This window comes from Chionomys nivalis, chromosome 11 (assembly GCF_950005125.1).
Source record: "Chionomys nivalis chromosome 11, mChiNiv1.1, whole genome shotgun sequence".
In the NCBI taxonomy this organism is placed as follows: domain Eukaryota; kingdom Metazoa; phylum Chordata; class Mammalia; order Rodentia; family Cricetidae; genus Chionomys; species Chionomys nivalis.
In genome coordinates this window covers 60,159,473-60,185,242 of record NC_080096.1, presented here as the reverse complement: position 1 = coordinate 60,185,242, position 25,770 = coordinate 60,159,473, and the positions used below count along the sequence as shown (strand labels likewise).

Sequence of the window (25,770 nt, the reverse complement as noted above, 5' to 3'; positions counted from 1 at the left end):
ATTCCCGTATACTGGGAAGAAACATTCTTCCAAGAAAAGAGAAATTCTATCTTTCCGTGAAACTAAGTTCAGCATGCATGCCTTTATTAACTTTAGAAATAGTGAGGAAGTGCTTTAAGGATAAAGGAAGGTTATTATGTATTTGAAGTTTATAACAAAGCAAGGAAGAAAAAGCCAGAGACTAAAAGAGAAAGTAAGTAAGTCTGTCTCATTTCTTTCATCACTCTCCGTTGCTGACTTTAGATCCGTCCAAGGACACCAAGCTGTTGGGCCTTGTAGGACACACTCGCTCTGATATCCAGCCAAGGGATAAAGAAATTGACATAAAGACTCAAAGGAAACCATGACTCTTGCAAAACAAAAGACAAAGGGTGTAGGAAGGATCATAATTCAAGCAGGAAGCCTGCTCGATAGTCCCAGCTCAGCACAAGGCTTTCCGCGTCTCCTTGACTTCAGTGGGCTGGATGTCAGCAGCACAGAAGGCGGCGTTGCCAAGGGGTGTGAAGAAAACACTTAACTCTAAAACCTATTCCCCGATCCTCAAGGAGCTTACAACAGCGTTGGAGAGATTAGCGGGGTAACTAACACTTGAGGGCGGTCAATGAAACGTGAAAAACGAGCTGGCAGAAGCCTTGGAGGAGGAGGAATTCACAGTTCAGGATCACTGGGGGATGGGGCTTGGCAGGAAGGCTCGAAGAGGAGGGAAGTAAGCAGGTCCTTGGCGGAGGCCAGGGTCTTAGGCGGGCGGGGAACCCAGGCGCTGCCGGACTCGGGATTCAGGCGGCACCAGCAAAGCCCTCGCCAGTCGAGCATCATCCTGCCCGGCGCGCACGCGCAGCTCAGCAACCCGCGCCCGGAGTTCGCCGGCGGGAAGCCGGCTCGGAGCCGGGAGCGCGGGACGAGGCGGGAAACGCTGCGCGCATGCGCAGGCCGGCCGCCCGGGCTCCTCAGGATGGGGAAGGGAAGGTGGAGTTTTCAAGCGGGAACTTGACCCGTTAGGCGCCGCGGCTATGGCGGCGCGCTCGCCGTCCTCCCCGCTGCCTCCGCCCCCGGGACGGCAGTCGGGCCGCCGGTCCCCGCGCCCGGTGCATGACGTGCGCAGCGAGGCCTCGGGGCTGGCGGACGCCGCGAGGGAGGTCTTCGCGGCTAAAAGCGACTTAGTCTGGAGGGGCGAAGAAGGGACAGGGGGCCGGCGAGGGCCGGGCCTGGCCGGGGCCGCTGTCGCTCCAGTCGCCAGCGCGCCCCCGGGGTCCTGGCAGCCAGAGGGCCTCTCGGTAGTGGAGGCGAAGGCGACTCGGATGCAGCTGCTGGAGGAAGAGCTGAGCAGCCTAAAGGAGGAGCTGGCCCTGTGTCAGGTATCAGGACTGGCCGCCGGCCTTCCCGTCCACAGCCCGTGCCCACCACCGCCGCCCGAGCACTTGCTCACTTGCTCGCTCTCGTTCCGGGCATCTAGGGATCCCCCCCGGGACGCGCCCTCCAGGCTTCATGCCCGACTCGCCCATCGCTTGGGCTGCCGGCTGTGCCCGTCTACAGACCCCGGTTTCATTTTGATAGATGCTCTCCAAAGGCGCCTTCCTCCAAGCCCAAGTTCCTGGTGGTGTCTAGTACCCAGTGCCCAGCGCATTCATGAATTGAAATAAACAGGACCGTGACACAAAAATAAAACTTCACTGATGAAGTAGCCTGCTTTTACATTCCAAACCCACACTTGCCCTTGTTCTTACACTGTTAAACTTAAGTTCCAAACACAATCACACGTTTTTAGAAAGCCTTGGGACTGGGGGGGGGGGGTTCACACCTAGAATGCTCCGTATTCATTTATTAACTTAGAATGAGCCCGTAGATCATGAGTGAAATACTTTCACGTAAGCTTGGCAAAGGAAAGCACTTGCTAAGTTAGTTGCGCTCGAATTACTTTCCAGATTAGTTTTAGGGTTTGTGTAAAGTAAGCTCTCCTGTCCTTCAGTGCACTGGGGTTTGTTATTTTTATTTTGTTTTTTTTTTTTTGGGGGGGGGTGCCGTCTTACTACCATCCACTAAAATTTGACCTGAACCTTATGTAGGATTAGGAACTAAGATGCCATTCACTTAGTTACTCGTCTTTTTAAAAAGCAAAATCACTATCTTTAAGAGACACTAATTAGGAACTGTCAACACAGCTTTTCAAAGCAGTATTAGCAGTTCAGGTTAGTAAAACCTTGCTCATTCCCTTACAGTATGCTCTGTTGGGTTCTCTTGCCCATTTTATAGGTTTTTGCTGAAAAACAAAACAAAACAAAAAACCCAGAATCTTGTTTAACTTGAATATAGCTTTGTTAAATAGATTGGGGAGCAACTATCTGACCACCCCTGTTTCATTTTCTCTCTCATTTTCTGTTCTCTGGCAAAAGAGCAAAGGGATAAACCAAAGATATCAATGAACCAAAGTGTTTTGTCTACTGTAAACCTCACCCTCGGGTAATTTACAAATGTGTGTTCATGTGAAAGGCTTTTGTTAAAGTAACACTCTAAGACACAACCCACAATTTTACACTATCCCTCTGGGCTCACATTCGTAGCCTTAAAAATGTGGCTTCCAGTGTGGCACTGCCCTTTGTGATCTTGGGTTAGACCTGGACTGTGAAATTATTGCAAAACTTGAGGCAAATGTAAGATATAGAAATGGTTCTAATTAGCTTGGAATGACAATTCTTGAGATTTGATAATATTAATACTGTTAGATGATCGGAGACATTACAGAAAATTCCAGAAATGAGATTGACAGTATCCATCATTGCCAAGGTTCTAGCCAAACCAGATTCCTGTTCTTAGACTAGGGAAAAATAATTAAACTCCTAGTTGGTTTGTAACTAAGTTAAACTTTAGATTTTTTTAAATGTGAATTCTTATTATTAACCCATAAGTCACAGCACCTGAGATTATATAGTACCAAAATCTTAGAAATTGCAACACAAAGTAAGAAATCCATTTTTTTTATCTCAACTCCCTGGGACACATGCATTGTTCCCCCCACCCCAGATTAGCAAGGATACCACGTGCAATAGTCAGCATAATAAAGGCTGATTAAGTGTGAAGAAATCTGTCTATTGTGCTTATTAAGAGGAGTAAGTTCTAAATGGAGCATTTTCCTAGATCTTTTCAGATTTTCATGACATTTTTATGCCTTGTTTCATTTGTTTAGAGATTGCTTCCAGCCTATTATTTGCTCTTTTTTTTTTTCTCACATCTTTCAAGACTGCATCCTTTTTGTGACAGGATGCAGGACAGTATGCGTATGTGCACTTTCGATCCCCTTTGTAGACTAGCAGGTCAAACAAAATAATGTTGGGTTTATAAAGTTTGTGTGTCAGGGGGTTGTAGCAGCCAACAGCATTTACTAAGTCAGTTTCAGATGAAAATTATTTAGGGCATTTAAGTGACAGACATATTTGTTCATTACCAAATTTAATGATAATTTTTGGAAGTATATGGAATTGGGAGTCAGAATATTTACCCAGAGAACTAAGTTGTATTTTATAACTACCATATATTTAGCTATGTTGAAGCCTTTTCCAGGTATTAAAAACAAAACGACTTGAGAACTCATCTTGTAGTTAGGTTCCTCACACAGTTAGGAGCTATATTCTAATAGAGTAATGTTTTTGATTAATTGACCTCTGTGGGAGGGCCCAGACCCCTGTGGGTAGGCCACCCCTAAGCTGGTGTTCCTGGGTTTTATAGGAAAGCAGATTGACCAAGCAAGCAAGCAGCATTCCTATACAGCCTCTGCTTCAGCTCTTGCCTCCAGATTCCTGTTCCGCTCGAACCCTTGCCTTGTTTTCCTTAGTGATGGACTGTGATTATACATGCAAGCCAAGTAAATCATTTCCTCCCCAAAGTTGCATTTGGTTATTGTGTCTTTATCACAGCAATAGGAAGCAAACTAGGAAGCTAGTAGAATGACTTAGTGGGCAAGAGTGCTGTTTGGTTCGCCGATCTACAGTTGAAGGAAAGAAACAACTCTCAAAAGTCGTCCTTCCCATACACACACTGTAACAGGAGTGTGTCCCATTCTCCCTACCCCAAAGAAGAAAAAATAAAAATAAATAAAAATGTAATAGGACAGGGGTTTAACAGACTTGGGGCTTAAATTATAAACAGCCAGGGGCAACTTCTTTTAAGGAGGTGATACTTAAGTAAAGCCTTGAGGTAAGTTTGGTAATAATCTACATAAAGGCCTGGATAATGGTATAGCCTGCCCAAAGGTCCTGGTTCAAGCAGAGTGAGGAAGTCAGCCTAAGGATAGGGGAGCATGATAAACATCTTGGTGAGATGCATAGGAGATGAAATGACATGAAGTTCTAGAGTTTTGGTAGAAAGTTGGGATTATTTGTCCCATCGAGTGGGACTCCATTGGGGACTTTTGACCTGTGAGTCTAGGAGCCTCTTGTAGATATAAACGAGAGTTGGAATGGATTTGGATTAGGGTAATAGTGGTGAAGGTGTTGAGAGTGGCTAGAATAAGGTTATATTTTGAAGATAAGCCTTCTGGTGTATAGAAAGTTTGGGGAAAAGAGAGTCACCAAGACTGACTTCTCTCTACATTTTAGGTGTTTGAATTAATAAGGAGATGATGATACATTTCTGACATGCAGAGAGGCAGGTTTGTGAGAGGGTTATGGATCAAGAGTTTTATTTCAGGCAAGTTAAATTTAAGAAGTGCCTTTTAGGCATTCATTTGGAGTTACCAAGTAGACAGTTGGCAATACAAGTCTGAAAGGTAGAGGAAATATAGAAAGGTTGGTTTGTAAAACTGTGTCACTTATATAAGATCAAGTAGGGCATTAGCTCTTAACTTTGAGTGCATCTCAGAGCTTTGAAAGAATTCTGATTACTTGGACCATATTATCTAGGACCAGTTAATCCAAACCTCTAGGTCATTATTTTTTTAAAAAAAGCTCCTCAAAGTGATTTCTATTAACCAGAGTTAATAACTGACATGTCCAGTAAGTCTGAAACTGTCCATTGGATTCGACAGGGTAGAAGAACGTGGGAAATGCTAACATATTGGTATAGAGGGAAATTTATTTACCAGGTGTAATCTTTGGCAAGACATCTGTTGAGAACTTCTGCTCCTTTTTAAATCACCTTGTGTGTTGATTGCTGCTTTCTAGGAATTCTTTGTATATTTGGATACAAGTATTTTATTAGATATGTCTTTTATAAATATTTTCTTTCAGTCGATGGTCTCCTTTTTGCCTTTTCAGTTTAAAATTTTTTATTGATTCTTTGGCTCCTTCTAGATCTCTCTCTCTCTCTCTCTCTCTCTCTCTCTCTCTCTCTCTCTCTCTCTCAAAATAACACATTGAGTCCAATTTGTGCTGCCTGTATACTCCTGTGTGGGCCCACCCTTCCAGGGGCCACAGCCTTAAGGAAAATGTTCCCTCCTGGAGAAGCCATCAACTGTCCACAGTGTCTCAGACATGAGTAGGGGCTCCCCAGCCAATTCTCCCTGGGAAGGAAATCTTATTGAAAGATTGCAGAGTGACTGAGGTAGGAAAGTGGAGGCAGCTGGACTGGTCAGTTCTCCCATGGACTTCTGTGATCCAGGGAACTGGAAGACAGCAGTAGAGGAAGGACAGCTTTCTCTTAGAGTAACTCTACATTGATTTTGATTTTCAGCATTTTCATCACAAAATGTGGGTGGAGCATTGTCAGTATTGGAGAGTGGGCTATCAAGTGTAAGGAATTTTTAAAATAAGTTTTTTCTATCATACTTTTAGATAGTTTTTAAAGTTATTTGTGTATTTGTGTGTGTGTGTGTGTGTATGCGCATGCATGTGTGTCCCTGTGTGTGTATTTTTCCTGCTTCTATATCTGTGTATCATGTGTGTGCAGTGTCCAAGGAAACAAAAAGAGGGCATGAGATTTCCTGGGACTGGGGTTACACATGATTGTAAGCCTCCATGTGGGTGCTGGGCATTGAACTATGTCCTCTAGAGAAGCAACTAGTGCTCTTAACCACTGAGCCATCTCCGGTGTCTTCCTGTTGCAGTTTTAATGGGTTCATTAGTATAATTATAGAGGTAGCCATTCATTGTTTTCATATTTAAATTGAATATCATCTCTTACCAAGAAACAACATGCTTAAAATGTTTTCTATTTCCTTAAGGCTGACAAAGAATTTGTATGGTCCTTGTGGAAACGTCTCCAGGCAGCAAATCCAGACCTCACTCAGACTGTCCGTTTGGTTGTGGAAAGGTGAGCTCTCAAGCTTCATTTTTTATGAATCTTGGGCCTGCTGGATTTTTTTCTTTAAGATAAAGTTTAAAACTGTCAATGCCCCCAAAAGATCAGTTTGATTTCCAGATGACTGTCATAATCACAACGTTGTAATTACTGCATTTGCAACAAGATATACCAGATTTTCCACGTATGTATCAGTCCTTTCTCCCACTCACCTGCATGTGATGTACATGTGTGAGACAGGGTCTCATGGAGCACAGGCTGACAGCTATGAATGACCCCGAACTCCTGATCTTTCTCCCAAGTGCTGGATCTTGTTCATATGATTTCATATGAACTTGTAGCAGATAAGAGAAAACTATGGCTTAGATACTAGATAAAAGACTCTATAGGTATGCCACATTTTTGGGAGCTATCCCTGCTATTTGGCTTCTTACTTGACAGCTGCCTGGATAGGGAATTCCCTGTGCTGACTCAGTTTTCCCCATTACATCACTGCAGTGTGTTCTTGAAAACCTGAGATGACTTTGCCAGAGTAGAGGAAGTGTTCCAGAATAAGTTGAGAGTTTTCATTTATACTTCAGTATTGCCCTGCAGGGATGCTCAGCCATTTAACTGTAGATTATGGAGCCTCTCCATGGTCATTAGAAACACTGGAGTGATGCTGCTACTCCTCATCACACATTTAGTATGCAGTAGTCCCCTGGCGTTTAACACAGTGATTAACACACTCTCTTTCCTATTAAATGGATTTCATTATGTTTCCTAAATGAGAAGCTAAACATATGGATATCTTTTCATTTTCTCATTTCTTTGCTGGAATCAAGCTCATATAACTTCTGTATCATTTTGATGACTTCAACTGTATTCTTGTTTGGGGGAGGGGGTCTCTAGCCCAGTGATCATTCTAACAATACCTGCTTTTTCCCCCTCATTAAAATCTGTGATACATGCCAGACTGTGACGACTTTTACCATCCTCGATCGTTATAGACTCCTAAAATATCTTATTTGTCTTTTTACTCATGTTGCTTGTATGTCTGATTTATCAATCACACTTCTCTTTTGGTGATCAGACTTCCCTTTGTTGAAGCTCCCTGGTTGCTTTTCCAGTATGCTGAAAATTAATGTTTTCTGTTTCTATTTTTTATTTGAAGCAGTGTAACCTTATAGAAAAGTTCTGGCTGTTGAACTGACATTTCTGTGATTTTGTTCTTATCCTTCTTTCTTAATAATGCCTTCCAACTTAAAAAACTGGCCTCATTTTTTAAAGCCATTTTTGTGTGCCTTTTGGTTGAGCAGAAGGAAATAGTGAGCATCAGGCCATTTTTCTTATCCTTTATAATTTCCATTTTATACTTTTACTATACTAATATTTATAGTTATAGAATATATATATTTGTATATCCATATAGTTTATAAATAAATATATATTGGAGGTGTGTACTCCAACTCAAAACCATTTTGTGCTTAGGATGCATAATAAGAATTGGAGAGATTATTGCTTTATAGCTGTGAATTTCAAAATGTAGTGTATATAATTTGTGTATAAGTAAGTTCTCTGGAGGAACAGAACTAATAGAATGAATATTTACTATTAAAGGATCTATTATATTGGTTTACACAATATGGACTTGGTAATCCAGCAATATTTACACACCAGGGAGACTAAGAACCTGGTAGCTTTTCAGTCAAGGAGGCTGGATGCCTCAGTATCCCAACATGTTGCTGAAGTCCTGGAGGATTCCTGGAAGGCTTCTGGTCATCAGTTTTGGATGGCCAAAGACGTTAGCTTCCCGTAACAGTGTAAAACAGCTGGTGCCACAGCAGCAACAGATGGGCTGCACTGGTCAGCAAGGAGTAAGGATGAACAGACAAAAACAGAGGTGTGCCTGGGACCTCTTTATATCTGGGTTGCCATTAGGGGGAAGGTCCCTCCTGACTTAAACCTTTCTGGAAATACCCTCACATTCTTGCCCAGAACCTTGTCTCTTAGTCAACTCAAGATCAAATCAGGTTGATAACTGTGATGGCGAATCTTGTCTGTCAGTCTGGCTGAATCTGGAACTGGGCATTCTTCGTGGTATTTCTAGATCATATTATTTGAAGTGGGAAAACCCCTTTAAGTGTGCATAGTATCTTTTGGTGAAATACTGGATAAAAGGACATGGAGGAAGAAAAGCTTTGCTTTTGCCTACTTGTATTCACGGTTGCTGGCACATTCATCAACCCTGTGTCTGCTACTGCTGATTCGTTTGCCTTTTTGGGTTTTCAACATGTACTGAACATTAGAAGTTCCCTAGGAATCCTCTAGTCCTTTGATATATACTGGAGCTGCGAAGGGTCCAGCCTCATGGACTGAGCAACTACTGTTTTCTCTGCTTCTCTGGTGTGATACAGATGGTATTGGACTACTACGACCACAATGTATAAATAGTAAATCCTCATTTAATATGCATATATCTATCACTTCTGCTCTTTCAGAGAACCCTGGTTAATACAGCAACCAAGACTAACATCACTCAACATATACTTGAACATCACTTGAAATCTTCTTGTAGAAAGACACACATAGTGTACCAAGTCTCTGGGGCTGGATCCTGGAATCTTTCTAAAGATAAACTTTTCAGACAATTCTGATGGTATAGGTCATAGATCACACTACAAAATATCTTAAATTTTGAGTTGATTTTTAAAATTGAAAACCTATTAGTGCAGTTTCTAATGTCATGACTATGCAAATATTTTCTACGTGGTATATTTTCATTCATTTACAAGTACAAACTGCCACTCAACCTGGATCTTTCAAAAAGGAATGTTAAAGTCTAATAGAATATAGAAAGGTGATCTATTATTTGACTCCAACTAATTAATTACCATTAATTACACAAATTGTGCTGTTTTGGTATGATGGTACCTTGGTTTTCCTGGGCAATGTTCCCAACAGCTCTGGAATATGTAGCTGTCCTTCTCTGGGCTTTTTATTATACAGTATCGTTACTGGTGGGGTTTGGGACCTAGATTTGGCGTTTCTAGGTTCTTGGTCTCTCATTGAATAAACACTCTCACAAATTTGTGAAATAAACAAGATAATTTTATTTGTAACTAAGTGATAGTAGAGATTATAAAGGGATTTGCTACCAAGATTGATAGAAGACCCCACAAGTAAGAGTACTCTTGGTGGTCCCAGGGGAATTTAGAAAAATGAAGTGAGGGAAGTTACTCAGTTTGAATGATAAATTAGGTCATATATTCATTTTCCCACTGTTCATGTCCCTTCCCATATGCCTCTTACTTTAATCATATGCACACCCAACTATGCATAGGTATAAAATGGTAAATGAGGGATCCTCTCTGAAAGTCCACTTGAACAACTCAGTTTGTCTTACTGTACATGTTCCCCAAACCAGTTTTGGTCAGATTGACCCATCTGTTTGTACTTGATTCATTGGGAATATACTTGAATGAAAGTGTCTAGATCTGATTGTTATTAAGTTTATTGGTCATGGTTCTGTCTGTGTTATCATTCAGAGATGAGAGCACAGGTAGTCAGATGCAGGTGAAAGTTTGAGGGGCTACTGACATTGTGTGCATCATATTGTACTTTAGCATTGCCTGATTGTAATACAAATTAGGGTATAGAAAGAAATGGTTCCCATGACAATGAATATATTTAATATCATCCTTCGGTTATATCTTTCCTTTATGACATAGAAAGGTGAGCTGAGATTCTATAAATGAAGATATTCAAAGCACTCTGCCAAGACACCTCCATTTACCAATGGACCAGGAAAGCCCCACAGAAGTGAACTGTACTCTGACCCTGACTTTGACCCTGACATTGTAGATGATCTAATCTAAGAGACAGACATTTCTTTCTATGTGTCTTTCAGGGGCAATCTCTCACCATCATCCCCTTGATGGCTCATCAACCCAATAGCTATGTCAGATAGGATCTGAAGCCTATAACAGTAATCTGTGTGATATATGTGCTTAAAATTTGATGGAGCCTGAGAAGAGAATTGTGCGGCAGAGGAAATGATTCTATGACCTATCTATCAGTCAGGGCAAAGATCCACCCTCATTATGCCCCTTATAACCAAACGCCACAAAAGGAAGCCTTCAGCAGTAACCAGGGCCCTTGGATGCCCTCCCTTGTGTGACCCACTGTCAATCAGTCTGTGCCATCAGTTTGCTCTCACTAGCACCACAAAGGAACTAACGTACTGCTTTTCATCTGAAATTTTCAATTTTATAAATAAAATTTTACTTCTAAAATTACAAATTTTTACATTTTTTTCTTTTCTAAGTGATCTTTAATAGAATAACTTTTTAGTCTTTCTGATTATAATTTTAAAGGTTCTTTGTCTTTTTTTTGCTTTATTTTTGTTTCTTTTTAAAATAAATTTATTATTTATTTATTTTACATTCTGGCCAGTTTCCCCTCCCTCCTCTCTTCCCAGTTCTTCACCCAACCCTCACTCTGTTCTCAACCCACAATCCACTCCTCCTTCATTTTTGTTTAGGAAAGGACAGGTAGGTCTCCTATGAATAGCAACAAACATGGCAGGTAAAGATGTACTTCCCTATATATTAAGGTTTCTAAGCACCTTCCATTAAGGCTGGGCAAGGCAACCCAGAATTAGAAGTAGGGTTTCAAAGCCAGCAAAAGAGTCAGAGATAGTTCCTGTTTTCACTGTTAGGAGTCCCACAAGAGGACCAAACTATAGAACTGTAACATATGCAGAGTGCCTGGGTCCGTCCTTGCAGACTCCCTGGTTGTCAGTCACTGTGAGCGCCTATGTGCCCAGGTTAGTTGATTCTGTGAGTTTTCTTGTTGATGTCTTTGACCCTTCTGGCTCCTACAATCTCTTCTCCTCTTCTTCTGCAGGATTTACCGAACTCTGCCTAATGTTTGACTGTGGTTCTGCATCTGTTTCTACCAGTTGCTGGATGAAGCCTCTCTGATGACAGCTGGGTTAGGCACCAATCTGGTCACCAGAGATGGCCAGTTCATGCTACGTATCTGCTGTTGCTAGGAGTCCTAGTTGGGACATTCTTGTAGATCCTTGGGAGATTTTCTTGTACCATCCCCCACTTTCCAGTAGTCTCCCCCTCCACAGCCCTCAACCTAGTCACTCATGTTCCCATCCTTACCCACCCTCAGCCAACTCATGAAATCTCTTCTGTTTCCTCTTCCAGGAGATCTGAGAACTGTCCTCAACCCTCTTTGTTATCTTGTCTTTCTAGGTCTGTGGATTGTAGCATAGTTATCCTTTCTCTTACAGCTAATGTTTTACGAGTGAGTGCATACCATACTTCTCAGTCTGGGTTACCTCACTCAGAATGATATTTTCTAGTTCTATTCATTTGCCTTCAAATTTCCTGAGGTCCTTGTTTTTAACAGCTGATTTATACTCCATTGTGTAAATTTACCGCATTTTCTTTATTCATTCCTCAGTTGAATGACAAAGTGACTGGATACAAGTTTAACTCAAAAAGAATCAGTGGCTCTCCTATATACAAATGATAAACAGGCTGAGAAAGGAATCAGAGAATCAACACTTTTTATAGTAGTCTCAAATAACATTAAATATCTTGGTGTAACTCTAACCAAACAAGTGAAAGACGTATATGACAAGAACTTCAAATCTTTGGAGAAAGAAGTTAAAGAAGGTATCAGAAAATGGAAAGATTTTCCATGCTCATGAATCCATAGATTAACGTAGTCAAAGAAATCTATAGATTCAATGCCAATTAAAATCCCAGCACAATTCTTTACAAACCTTGAAAGAAGAATATCTTTGTTTGTTTGTTTGGTTGGTTGGTTTTCGAGACAGGGTTTCTCTGTAGTTTTGGAGCCTGCTCTGGAACTAGCTCTAGTAGACCAGGCTGACCTTGAACTCACAGAGATCCTCCTACCTCTGCCTCCCCAGCGCTCAGATTAAAGGCGTGCACCACCACTGCCCAACAGTTTCTTAAAACATTTTTGTTTATTCATTTTTAAATTTACCCATGATTGCAGTGAATTTAGATCATGTCCATTTCCCACTCCTCCAATTCCTTCCTGACCCTCACTTTCCTAACTTCGCCATCTCTTTACTTCCCTTCTTTTCTTCTTGAGTCTCAAATGTTGACCCAAAGCAGACTATGCCATAAGACAGGAGCAGGTAGATGTATGGAATCCACACTTCCTGACTGCACCTTGATTGGCCTTGGCATCAGGAAGCACCAGCTGGAGCAGGTTGAGAAATATGGGAAGAAGGGGAGCTGTTGTTGGCTTGCAGCTACCTTGGATATTTCCCTCATACTACTGAGCTGGAATGGCCCAGTGAGGGAACTATCTTGATGCAGTTCCAGCATAGTCCCTTGCTTTCTATTTTTTATTTAATTTTCTATATTTTCTTAAATAGATGAATTTTTTTATTTGTTGTTTGCCCAGGGCTATTTCTAGAAGCTTTATGTGTTTATATTTTATGTGTTATAGCTTTCACCAATTTCACTGTGAAGTGAATTTGAGGAAATTTTTTATACTGTTACTTCCAAAGTTCATCACTTGATGTTTATTGTTCTAAACTGTTAAATTTTGGGTGATTTTTTGATTCAGCAATAGATGACCTAAACACTAGATCAAAAACTAGAGACAGTTCATGTATTAGGATCGAAACCTAGTGCCATTAGACGCTCACCTTCCTGGACATAGATAGAAGACCTTCGTCTTCCCGCAGGGCAGAGAATTTGGACTGCTCTTCAGTATCGAGAGGGAGGGGGAATGGTGTGGGGGGAGGAGAAGAGGAGTGGGGATAGGGGGAGGGGACTGGGGGGAGGGGGCAATATTTGGGAGGAGGGGAGGGAAATGGGAAACGGGGAGCAGGTGGAAATTTTAATTAAAAAAGAATAAAAATAATAAAAAAACAAAAAAAACAAAAAAATAAAATGGTAAAAGTCAAAGCACAAAAAAAAAACAAAACTAGAGACAGTTGCTATCAAGAGTTCTACTGACTGAGGAGATAACTTAGCGGCCGAGTGATTGCTGAGCATGCGCAGTGCTTTATAGATAATCCTTAGTTCTGCCAACACACACACACACACACACACACACACACACACACACACACACACCTATAACACAATAAGGTTTCTATTTGTGTCACACCATGGATATAATATTACTTTCAAACATTCGTTACTTTTGCTCTTTTGCTCATTGAAAGGTTAAAGAATATATCTACAAATAGTTTGACTGCATTTCTTTTATTGTATGCATTAGGTCTGAGATCCATGTTCTAATACTCTCTGCTGTAGACTTTTCCTACATACATCTTCATACACTCATTGCTTTGGCGTTTCTGATTCATGTCTTGTGGGGCCTTTCAAACCTAATATGCTGTGTGGAGAACGTAGCCGGCTTTCCTTTTGGAGTTGCTTTGCTGCCTAACTTTTTCACTGCCCAGACATGCTATTTTCTTCCTTTTCTCCAGATTTCACATCTTGAGGGTAATCTTTGACACCTCTTAGCCTCTCTTCTAACAGAAAATCGATCCCCAAGTTCAGCCCCTTTCTCCTCAGCAGTGCCACTCAAACCCAGCAATTCTTTTGTGCCCTTAACTTCCAGATCTTCTCTCCGGGCTCTGACTCAGCTGTGAACATCATACTGATTTCTCTTTCAAAAATCAGTCTGTTTTGCATCTTCACTTTGAAACAAAGCAAGATGTAAGACACCAAAGGGGAGAAAAGTGTAAAATTCAGGCTAGAGGTAGTCAGTTGTAATTTCGGGATTAATTTAATGGAGATCTGGAGGAAATTTATAGTTGTTTGCTCAAGCACTTAGGAGATACCAAATGTTGCAAAGAGAACAACTTTGGGCCTTGGGAGAAGTATACACAGGGTCATATATTGAACAGTGCTAAAATTATTAACTGAATGTCATCGCTAGACACTGTTCAAAGTGAGAGGAGGTTCTTCATTTAGCCATTTGGATTGCTACCTAGTGGAAAGGCATGGTTATGGACAATTTATAATGGAGTTTGATAACATTGTGATAAAGATATTAATATTGTGGTTTTTATTTCTAAATAGAGACATATAATATTAAAATTCTATTTAAGTAGTAAGAAGTTTATTGTATCATTGAAATCTACTTTTGATTTTCTCAATAGCAATGATATGAAACAAATATCGAATATTATATAGTAGATTTTGCTTATGTGCTTGTAGAAAGTATAATTTCTTATTGATTGTAGGTTGTACTCATGAATTTTTATTGTTGACTTGACACAACTGAGAGTTATCTGAGAATAGCAGACCACCGTGTTTTGGAATTGCCCAGACAGATTGGCCTATGGCCATGTCTGTGAGAGATTGTCCTGATTAATGATTGACACAGAGTCTAGCCTCCTGCTCACTGTGGGTGGAGCATTCTTAGGTAGGTGGGTCTGTGCTGTACAAGAAAGGTAGCTGAGCATGATCTAGTGAGTGAGCTAGTAAGCATCATTCCTTCATGGTTCTGCCTCAGTTCCTGACTGAGTCCATACCTTGATTTCACACAATGATTCAGTGTGACCTGGAAGTGTAAGCTGAAAAAAACCGGTTCCTTTCCTTAGTTGCTTTTGCTCATGGTGTTTATCCCAGGAACAGAAAGGAAACTAGGACACAGATATGTCAGTTTATCTTTTATCTTTTTCTTTTAAAATGAAGAATTGCTGCCAAAGCACATTTTAGATAGGACACTTTTTGGGGGTCTGTAATTTGTATAGTGGTCTACAAAATTAGAAGCTTTGCACTCATGTATCACTGAAGAGTTCTCACGCTCAGCCAGTTTTTTTTTTTTTTTTTTTTTTTCCTAACAAAGACCCTGTGCAGCTGGGGCAGGAGAAAGTGTTACTAGGAATCTCTGGTGAGCATCTAGTGACCTACTCCCTCCTCCTGTGGGGAGGTGTCAACAGCCATCACCACAGGCCTAGCTATCTTGTATTCTTCTCTTTGTTCCTTTGTTATAACTACTGGACAATGTATGCTCTAGATTACCACAGCATCTTGATGGCTGATGGTCTGCTCATGTCCTGAGGGAATGCCACACTATAGTTTAGCTAGGTGCTTTTTTAAACGATACTTTGCATATTTTTAACTACTTATAGAAAAGGTGTCATATACAACTGTGATGGTTTAATCTTGGTTGTCGGCTTCATTGGATCTGGAATCAACTAAGAGATACTCCCGTAGATGGGTTTGTAAGAATATTGCCTGGAAAGACCTAACTGAGGCAAAGAAGACCCTCTTTCCAAGTAGGAAGCACCCCACCTCTGTTGGCAGGCAACCTACATATAAAGTGCTGCTGTTCCTGTCTGTTTTATTCCTTTCTGGTTCTTGTTGCTGTTGATTCCATCCTTGGCTGACATTGAAATCTACTTTCTTTGGCCTTCCAATATAGATTGAAGACCAGCATTTCTCATGGAATTCCCCAGGTCTTCAGTGCCCAATTGGGACTGCTGAGATAGCCGATCTAGTGCCATGAACAGCTACCAGGTTCTTCTCCCATGTGTAGACAGCCTTTGTTGGACTAACCAACCCATATTGTATATTCCAATCTAATAAATCCTCTTCGTAATATATGCTCATCCTTTTGTTTTATATAACATGAATGATGTTCCACCCTTCATCTTTAATTTATTGTTTTGTTCTTTTCTGTTTGTGAATTAACTTGTCCAAAGGTTTCTGAGTTTTATCTTTTCATAAAGATAAAACTCCCAGTCTCTCTGTTCTTTTTCATTGTATTTGTTGTTTCTGTTTTTTTTTTATTTCAGCTCTGATTTTTATTATTATTTTCCTCCTCTAATTACTTGGACTTAGTTTTCTCTTATTTTTCTAATATTGTCAGTTATAAATTGTTTGAGTTTCTTTTCTCATAGTAAGGAATTTTATTTTTATAAGCATCTGTCTTTATTCTGTTTTGCTGTTTTCCTTTAGTTTTAATGTTAAGTTGCTGTTTTGTTTTAATTTTTAATTTTTTCCTTAGATTACTTCTCTGACACACTTTGGTTGTTCATGAATATGTCCTTTGATTTTCACTTGTTTACTTTCCAGTTTCCCTTTACTTTTAATTCTAGTCTTAATCCAGTGTGATCATAATACATATTTAAATTTATTGAGTTTTTTTTAGTCTAATATATGTTTTGTTTTGAATAATATTCTGCTTGTGTGAAAGGTAAATATACTCTGTTTTGGTTGGATAGCAGATTTTGTATAGTTCTTTTGGGTCATGTTATTAACCTATTACATTTCTATGTTGCTATCTATTGTTGGAAAATAAAGCAGTGAAGTCTCCTACTATTTTTTATTATTCTGTTTTCTCCTTAAACCTATCAATACTTGCTTTGTAGATGTAGTTACTCTAATGGTGGGCCCACCTACGTTTATAGTTCTATGACAATGATGAATTGATCATTTTATCCTTACAAAATGACCTATTCTTGTTTGGTTAGAATTTTTTCTTTTAGCATTTGGAATATAGAATATGTCATTTCATCCTATCATAGCCTATAAGGTTTCTTCTGAGAAAACCATTGTTATCTGTATGGATGTTGTCTTTTGTATGTTGTGATGGCTCTGTTTTTTTCTTGCTACTGCTTTCACAGTTCACTCTTAGTCTTTGATTTTTGATCATTGGGTTATAAAGTGTTAGGTAAAGACACTTTATGGGTTAACTTGGGGACTTTTGAATTTCCTGGATTTTGGACATAGATGTGTATGTCTGCAGCTGAGATTGGTTCTTGTGGTCGTTTGAATGAAAATGCCCCCTATATGTTCATAGAGAGTGGTGTTATTTGAAAGAATTAGGACATGTGACCTTGTTGGAGTAGGTGTGGCCTTATTGGAATAAGTGTGGCCTTTCTGGAGTAGGTGTGACCTTCTTAGAGGAAATGTGTCAACGGGGACAGCCTTTGAGGTCTCAGAAACTCAAGCCAGGCTTAGTGGCTCAGTGTTTTTCTTCCTGCTGTCTGCTGATCCAGATGTAGAACTCTCAGTTACCTCTCTAGCACCATCTCTACCTGTAAGCCACTATGCTTTCCCCCCTTGATGATAATGGACTGAACGTCTGAACTGTAAGCAAGCCCCAACTAAATGTTTTCCTTTAGAAGAGTTGCCATGGTCATGGTGTTTCTTCACAGCAATAGAAACTAGGTATGACAATTTTCTGTGTGTGGTTGAGAGAAACCTTGCTCGTGGATGGCAGCAGTTGTTGGTGACTCAGTAGCAAAAACTAGAAGGATTTCACCTGCTGAGGTTGCTAGAAACTGCACTTAGGTATGATTTGTAGACAAAACTTCAGTGGTCCTTTAGCTGTGAGGGTTCTTAGTGGACTGATAGGGTAGTCTGCAAAGCAGGGTGCAGGAGACTTGGTTTGACCATGATAATCTCTGTACTTGTTCTTAGATACCCAAGGACTGATAAAGCATTTGTAGATTCTTTCTATGCAGGTATTCCCTATTTTTTGTTCTTCTGGGTTACAGTTCATTCTGAAAATCTTTGTGTGTGTGTGTATGTGTGTGTGTGTGTGTATTTGTGCATGACTGAGTGTATGCATGTGTATCATGATTGTGAAGGGGCCAACAGATTGGAAAAGGGTATCAGATCCCTTAAGCTGCAGTTACAAACAGTTATGAGCTGCCTTGTGGTAATGGGAAATGAGCCTGGGTCCTCTGCAAGAGCACTTACTAGTGTGCTTAACCACTAAGCCATCTCTGCAGTTCCTATAATATTCTTAATTAGACTATTAAAAAGTTATACTTCATTATTTAATTATGCTTATGTAGATAGAGGGGAATGGGGGAGTAATGTGCATGTGCTTGTGTATAGAGGCCAGAGCAGCTGGAGTTATAGGCAGTTGTGAGCCAGCTGATGTGGGGGCTGGGAAACAAACTCGGGTCCCCTGGAAGATCTTCAAGCACTGTTACCCACTGATCGCTCAGTCTTCGAAGCCTGGATTGGATCCTTGAGCCTTCCTAGAACTGTTGTGTTTATGAATAGCATTTAAATTAACTTTTATGGAACTATGAAGTTTGATATTTTCTACTTTAGTTATCCTGCAGCTTACTGATTTTTAAATTATATATTAAAAAGATAATCATAAAATTTTTATTTTTATTTATTTATTTATTAAAAATTTCCACCTCCTCCCCTCCTCCCATTTCTCTCCCACTTCCCCCCTACCTTTTCCCCTCCCTCTCCAGTCCTAAGAGCACTCAGGGTTTCCTGCCCTGTGGGAAGTCCAAGGTCCTCCCCTCTCCATCCAGGTCTAGGAAGGTGAACATCCAAACAGGCTAGTCTGCCACAAGGCCAGTCCATGCAGTAGAATAAAAACTCAGTGTCATTGTCCTTGGCTTCTCAGTCAGCCCTCATTGTCAGCCACATTCAGAGAGTCCGGTTTGATCACATGCTCCATCAGTCCCAGTCCATCTGGCCTTGGTGAGCTCCCATTAGTTTAGTCCCATTGTCTCAGTGGGTGGACGCACTCCTCTCGGTCCTGACTGCCTTGCTCATGTTCTCCATCCTTCTGCTCCTCATTTGGACCTTGGGAGCTCAGTCCAGTGCTCCAATATGGGTCTCTGTCTCTATCTCCATCCATCGCCAGATGAAGGCTCTATGGTGATATGCAAGATATTCATCAGTGTGGCTATAGGATAAGGTTAGTACAGGCACCGTCTCCTCTGCTGCCCACGGAACTAGTTAGGGAAATCGCCTTAGCCACCTGGAAACCCCTCTAGAGCCAAGACTCTAGCCAACCCTAAAATGGCTCCCTTGGTTAGGATACCTTCTTCCCTGCTCCCATATCCACCCTTCCTCCATCTCAATTATCCCATTCCCCCAAGCTCTCCCCAATCCTCCCCTTCTCCCTTCTCTCTCCCCATCTCCCTTTCTCCCCAATCCACCCCCAGCCCCCTGATCCCAACTTTTGTCCTGCATCAGACAAAGGTCTGATCTCCAAAATATATAAAGAACTCAAGAAACTAGACGTTAAAACTCTAATTAACCCAATTAAAAAATGGGGTACTGAACTGAACAGAGAATTCTCAACAGAAGAAGTTCAGATGGCCAAAAGACACTTAAGGTCATGCTCAACCTCCTTAGCGATCAGGGAAATGCAAATCAAAACAACTTTGAGATACCATCTTACACCTGTCAGAATGGATAAAATCAAAAACAACAATGATAGCCTATGCTGGAGAGGTTGTGGAGTAAGGGGAGCTCTCATCCATTGTTGGTGGGAATGCAAACTTGTGTAACCACTTTGAAAATAAGTGTGGAGGTTTCTCAACAAACTGGGAGTCAACCTACCTCAAGATCCAGCAATTCCACTCTTGGGAATATACCCAAGAGATGCCCAATAATACTACAAAAGCATTTGTTCAACTATGTTCATAGCAGCACTATTTGTAATAGCCAGAACCTGGAAACAACCTAGGTGTCCCTCAATAGAAGAATGGATAAAGAAGGTGTGGCACATATATACTTTAGAGTTCTACTCAGTGGTAAAAATCAATGATATCTTGAACTTTGCATGCAAATGGATAGAAATAGAAAACACTATCCTGAGTGAGGTAACCCAGACCCCAAAAGAGGATTATGGTATGTACTCACTCATAAGTGGATTCTAGCCATAAACAAAGGATATTGTGCCTATAGTTCATAACCCTAGAGAAGCTAAATAAGAAGGTGAACCCAAAGAAAATCATATATTTATCCTTTTGGGTATAGGAAGTTGACAAGATCGTCGGGCAAAATTTTTGATTTTTAAAGTTTTTTCTATAAAGCATCATTTTAATTCACCAGTTAGTCTAAAATTTACGGAAGGTTTTCTGAATGGGAGAATATTTTAAAAGGCTGAATAAAATAATATTTACAGTACTTGTTAAAAAACAAAACAACCATTCTCTTACTTCTCTATTAGGCTTCTGTCTGATTGACCTGTCCATTGGTGAGAGAGGTGTGTTAAAGTCTCCTACTACTAGTGTGTGTGGTTTGATGTCTACCTTGAGTTCTAGTAATATTTCTTTTACATAAGTGGGTGCTTTTATATTAGGGGCATAGATATTCAGGATTGAGACTTCATCCTGATGAATTGTTCCTAGTATGAGTATAAAGTGTCCATCCCGATCTCTTCTGAGGAGACCACTTCCTACGTATAACCCCAGCAGCACAGATGTTAAGGGCATCATTGAATAAATGGGACCTCCTGAGACTGAGAAGCTTCTGTAAAGCAAAGGACACTGTCACTAAGACAGAAAGGTAACCCACTGACTGGGAGAAGATCTTCACCAACCCCGCAACTGACAAAGGTCTGATCTCCAAAATATATAAAGAACTCAAGAAACTAGAGCGTAAAAGGCTAATCAACCCAATTAAAAAATGGGGCACTGAGCTGAACAGAGAATTCTCAACAGAAGAAGTTCAAATGGCCAAAAGACACTTAAGATCATGCTCAACCTCCTTAGCGATCAGGGAAATGCAAATCAAGACAACTTTAAGATACCATCTTACACCTGTCAGAATGGCTAGAATCAAAAACACCAATGGTAGCCTTTGCTGGAGAGGTTGTTGAGAAAGGGGTACACTCATCCATTGCTGGTGGGAATGCAAACTTGTGCAACCACTTTGGAAAGCAGTGTGGCGGTTTCTCAGGAAATTCGGGATCAATCTACCCCTGGACCCAGCAATACCACTCTTGAGAATATACCCAAGAGATGCCCTATCATACAACAAAAGTATATGCTCAACTATGTTCATAGCAGCATTGTTTGTAATAGCCAGAACCTGGAAACAACCTAGATGCCCTTCAATGGAAGAATGGATGAAGAAAGTATGGAATATATACATATTAGAGTACTACTCAGCGGTAAAAAACAATGAGTTCTTGAATTTTGCATACAAATGGACGGAAATAGAAAACACTATCCTGAGTGAGTTAAGCCAGACCCCAAAAGAGGAACATGGGAAGTACTCACTCATATTTGGTTTCTAGCCATAAATAAAGGACATTGAGACTATAATTCGTGATCCTAGAGAAGCTAAATAAGAAGGTGAACCCAAAGAAAAACATATAGGCATCTCCCGAATATTAACCTTCATCAGGCGATGAAAGGAGACAGAGACAGAGACCCACATTAGAGCACCGGACTGAGATCTCAAGGTCCAAATCAGGAACAGAAGGAGAGAGAGCACGAGCAAGGAACTCAGGACTGCGAGGGGTGCACCCACATACTGAGACAATGGGGATGTTCTATCGGGAACTCACCAAGGCCAGCTGGCCTGGGTCTGAAAAAGCATGGGATAAAACCGGACTCGCTGAACATAGCGGACCATGAGGACTACTGAGAACTCATGAACAATGGCAATGGGTTTTTCATCCTATTGCACGTACTGGCTTTGTGGGAGCCTAGGTAGTTTGGATGCTCACCTTACTAGACCTGGATGGAGGTGGGTGGTCCTTGGACCTCCCACAGGGCAGGGAACCCTGATTGCTCTTTGGGCTGACGAGGGAGGAAGACTTGAGTGGGGGAGGGGGAGGGAAATGGGAGGTGGTGGCGGGGAAGAGGCAGAAATCTTTAATAAATAAATAAATAAATAAATAAATAATTTATTTATTAAAGAAACCAAATATGAGTGAGTACATCCCATGTTCCTCTTTTGGGGTCTGGCTTAACTCACTCAGAATAGTGTTTTCTATTTCCGTCCATTTGTATTCAAAATTCAAGAAGTCATTGATTTTACTGCTGAGTAGTACTCTAATATGTATATATTCCATACTTTCTTCATCCATTCTTCCATTGAAGGGCATCTAGGTTGTTTCCAGGTTCTGGCTATTACAAACAATGCTGCTATGAACATAGTTGAGCATATACTTTTGTTGTATGATAGGGCATCTCTTGGGTATATTCTCAAGAGTAGTATTGCTGGGTCCAGGGGTAGATTGATCCCGAATTTCCTGAGAAACCGCCACACTGCTTTCCAAAGTGGTTGCACAAGTTTGCATTCCCACCAGCAATGGATGAGTGTATCCCTTTCTCCACAAAGTCCGTAGTGTTTGTGCTGCTGGGGTTATACGTAGGAAGTGGTCTCCTGTGCCCATGAGTTGTAGAGTACTTCCCACTTTCTCTTCTATCAGGTTCAGTGTGTTCGGACTGATATTGAGGTCTTTAATCCATTTGGACTTGAGTTTTGTGCATGGTGATAGATATGGATCTATTTTCATTCTTCTACAGATTGACATCCAGTTGTGCCAGCACAATTTGTTGAAGATGCTCTCTTTTTTCCATTGTATACTTTTAGCTCCTTTATCGAAAATCAGGTGTTCGTAGGTCTGTGGGCTAAAGTCAGGGTCTTCTATTCGATTCCATTGGTCGACTTCTCTGTTTTTATGCCAATACCAAGCTGTTTTCAATACTGTAGCTCTGTAATAGAGTTTGAAGTCAGGGATGGTAATGCCTCCAGACGATCCTTTATTGTATAAGATTGTTTTAGCTATCCTGGGTTTTTTGTTTTTCCATATAAAGTTGACTATTGTCTTCTCCCAAAAACTCTACCAAAGAACTCCTACAGCTGATAAACACCTTTGGTAATGTGGCAGGATACAAAATCAACTCCAAAAAATCAGTTGCTTTCCTATACACTAAGGAAGCAGAGAGGGAAATCAGAGAAGCATCACCTTTCACGATAACCACAAATAGCATAAAATATCTTGGGGTAACTCTGACCAAGGAAGTGAAAGATCTATTTGACAAGAACTTTAAGTCTTTGAAGAAAGAAATTGAAGAGGACACCAGAAAATGGAAGGATCTGCCTTGCTCTTGGATTGGGAGGATCAAAATAGTAAAAATGGCAATTCTACCAAAAGCAATCTATAGATTCAATGCAATCCCCATCAAAATCCCATCAAAATTCTTCACAGATCTGGAGAAGGCAATGGGCTTTTGATCCTACTGCACGTACTGGCTTTGTGGGAGCCTAGGCAGTTTGGATGCTCACCTTACTAGACCTGGATGGAGGTGGGTGGTCTTTGGACTTCCCACAGGGCAGGGAACCCTGATTGCTCTTTGGGCTGACGAGGGAGGGGGAGTTGATTGGGGGAGGAGGAGGAAAATCTTTAATAAATAAATAAATAAAATAAAAAAAAAAACAAAAAAACCCCCAAAACAACCCAACTGCTTACTTAGTTTCATTGCATATAAGCCTAGTCAACGTGTTGACACATTCACCCATAAACTATTTGCTCTTAAAGCCTTTACATCAAGGCCTCCAGTATGATTTGTATTGTATTCATTTATGCTGCTATTTTATCTTGGTTCCATATAGCGTAAGGGAATAATCCTTGGAAATTTGACAGTAAATCTTCCAAATGTTCATGAAAACAAATGGTTAAACTTGACTGGAGGACTTTGGTGAAGAGAACGAAGGTTAATGTTCTTAGCAGCATTAAAGATTAATAGTATTTATCTCAAAGATGTTACTGCCTCAAAGCACTACCTGCACCTGTCACCATGTATTGGAAGCAGCAGTTCTGGGCACTGCCTAAACATCATTAGGAAGAAGCTTTTTAGTTGTAGTGATGAATAGTAATATGCAACATTTTTATATTTAGTTTCTGCATTAATTATCTCAATGGTACTTTAGTGCTTCTGACCTTAGAGATGAATAATAAATGGAGCAGAAATTTCCCTAATTAATCATCAGTGTGGTAAAGATGGATATGTCCTTCAAACCAGAAACTTTTGAAATATATATGCATATACATATTTAATTTTAAAAATAGCCTGTGTCATTTGTCACTCTGATGTTGTTTATTTTAAGAAAATAACTCATATAAACCTTGTTTTCTGCCCTAATCTTAAAAAATGGCCATTGAAGAAGTATGACTAGGTAGTTAAAACCCTTGAACTCACAAAGGCTTGTTGATACCTGAAATTAAACTATGGAAACATTTTTATTTTTTGTTAGCCTAATTTTTAAAAATGACACTTGTAACAATTGAATGGTGTTTTATTTTTTAAATTTTAATTAACATATTATTACATCACTTTTGCCCTTCCATTTCCTCTCTCTAACCCCTCTCATGTACCCAGTTCCTCTCAAATTGATGGTCACTTTTCTCAGGATTATATATTTATATACACACATATAAAATTTATGTACTTATAAACAAATGACTATCCATATATGTGCATATACACACATATATATGCTAATGGGTCTATTTGGTATTGCTCATGTATATATGATATCATGACTGACCTCTTTATATTGGATAATAAGTGAGGGAGCTCCTCCCTGGAATATACTAATTCTTCATCTCTCAGTATTCTTTGGTTGCCTATAGTTTTTAATCTATTGGTGGGGCCCTGTGAGATTTCCCTCTTCCTGGTTACCATACCTATTGTTATTGTCATTGTCCAGGTCTTGTTTAGATGACCGTATCATTGAGGTATCATGGATGTAGCTTCATTATTATTTCTAGGAGACACAATCTCACAGCAGCCTTGGTCCTCTGGCTCTTACAATATTTCCACCCCATCTTCTTCTGTGTTCCCTGAGCCTTAGGTGCATGAGTTGTGTTGTAGTTTGTGTCAGTTGAGGCTAGGTACCCTATTGTAAGTTGATCTCTATATCCTGATAAGTTGTAGTCTTCTCTAATGATCTTTGTTTGTTGTAAAGAGAAGCTTTTCTGATGAGGGGTGTGGTGGTCTGAATGAAAATAGCCCCCACAGATTCATAGGAAGTGGCATTATTGGAGGCAGTGTGACTTTGTTGGAGGAAGTATGTCAAAAGGGGTGGGCTTTGAGGTTTCAGAAACTCAAGCCAGGCCCAGTGTCACTCTCACTTCCTGCTGCCTGCTGATCCAGACACAGAACTCTTGGCTCCTTCTCCAATATCATGTCTTCCCAAGAGCCTCTGTGCTTTCTGCCATGGCAATAATGGACTAAACCCCTGAAAATGTAAACAGCCCCTATTAAATGTTTTCCTTTATCAGAGTTGCCATGGTTATGTCTCTTCACAGTAATAGAAACCCTAACTAAAACAAGGGATAAGAGCTGTACTTATCTGTGGGTATAAGGATAATATTTACAATGCACTTAGGTATTATACTGGTCTAGTAAAGTGAATACTCTAAGATCCATGACATCGTTAGGCCCTAGGTAGTTGCCTATATTCCTAGTACCAGACATACTTTCCCTTCTGTTGAGGTGATATTAAGTCCAGTTGACAACTGTTGGTAACTGCCAAGTTATGTGTGTCACCATTGCACTTTTAGAGCTGTCTTGGCATGCTGTTCATTTGTGTAGTTAATAGGAGTCACAACTGGATAGGAGTTTTTATGGCTTCCGTCCTTTGGAAGCTTACATAGCACCTCTGGTACTATGAAAGACATTCTTCATGAAGGAGGCTTTCAGGTCTGATTCAGCTCGACTGTTTCAAAACCTATTCCAAAAGTGTGTGGTGTCTTCAACAATAGGTACTTAATATCTTCAACCTCTGAGAGATAGCTAGGGGCAAC

At 40.4% G+C, this 25,770-nt stretch overlaps 1 protein-coding gene across 8 annotated transcripts in view; it reads left to right on the top strand.

Annotated features, from left to right (window-relative positions):
• The first annotated feature begins 943 nt into the window (after positions 1–943).
• Positions 944–25,770, top strand: part of Cntln (centlein) — a 236,057-nt gene continuing 211,230 nt past the window's right edge. For all 8 annotated transcript variants that reach the window (XM_057784199.1, XM_057784198.1, XM_057784196.1 and 5 more), the window contains exons 1-2: positions 944–1,355; positions 6,152–6,240. In XM_057784199.1, coding sequence (XP_057640182.1) covers positions 1,011–1,355; positions 6,152–6,240 — 434 coding nt within the window. In that variant the 5' untranslated portion in view covers positions 944–1,010. The remainder of the gene's footprint in view (positions 1,356–6,151; positions 6,241–25,770) is intronic.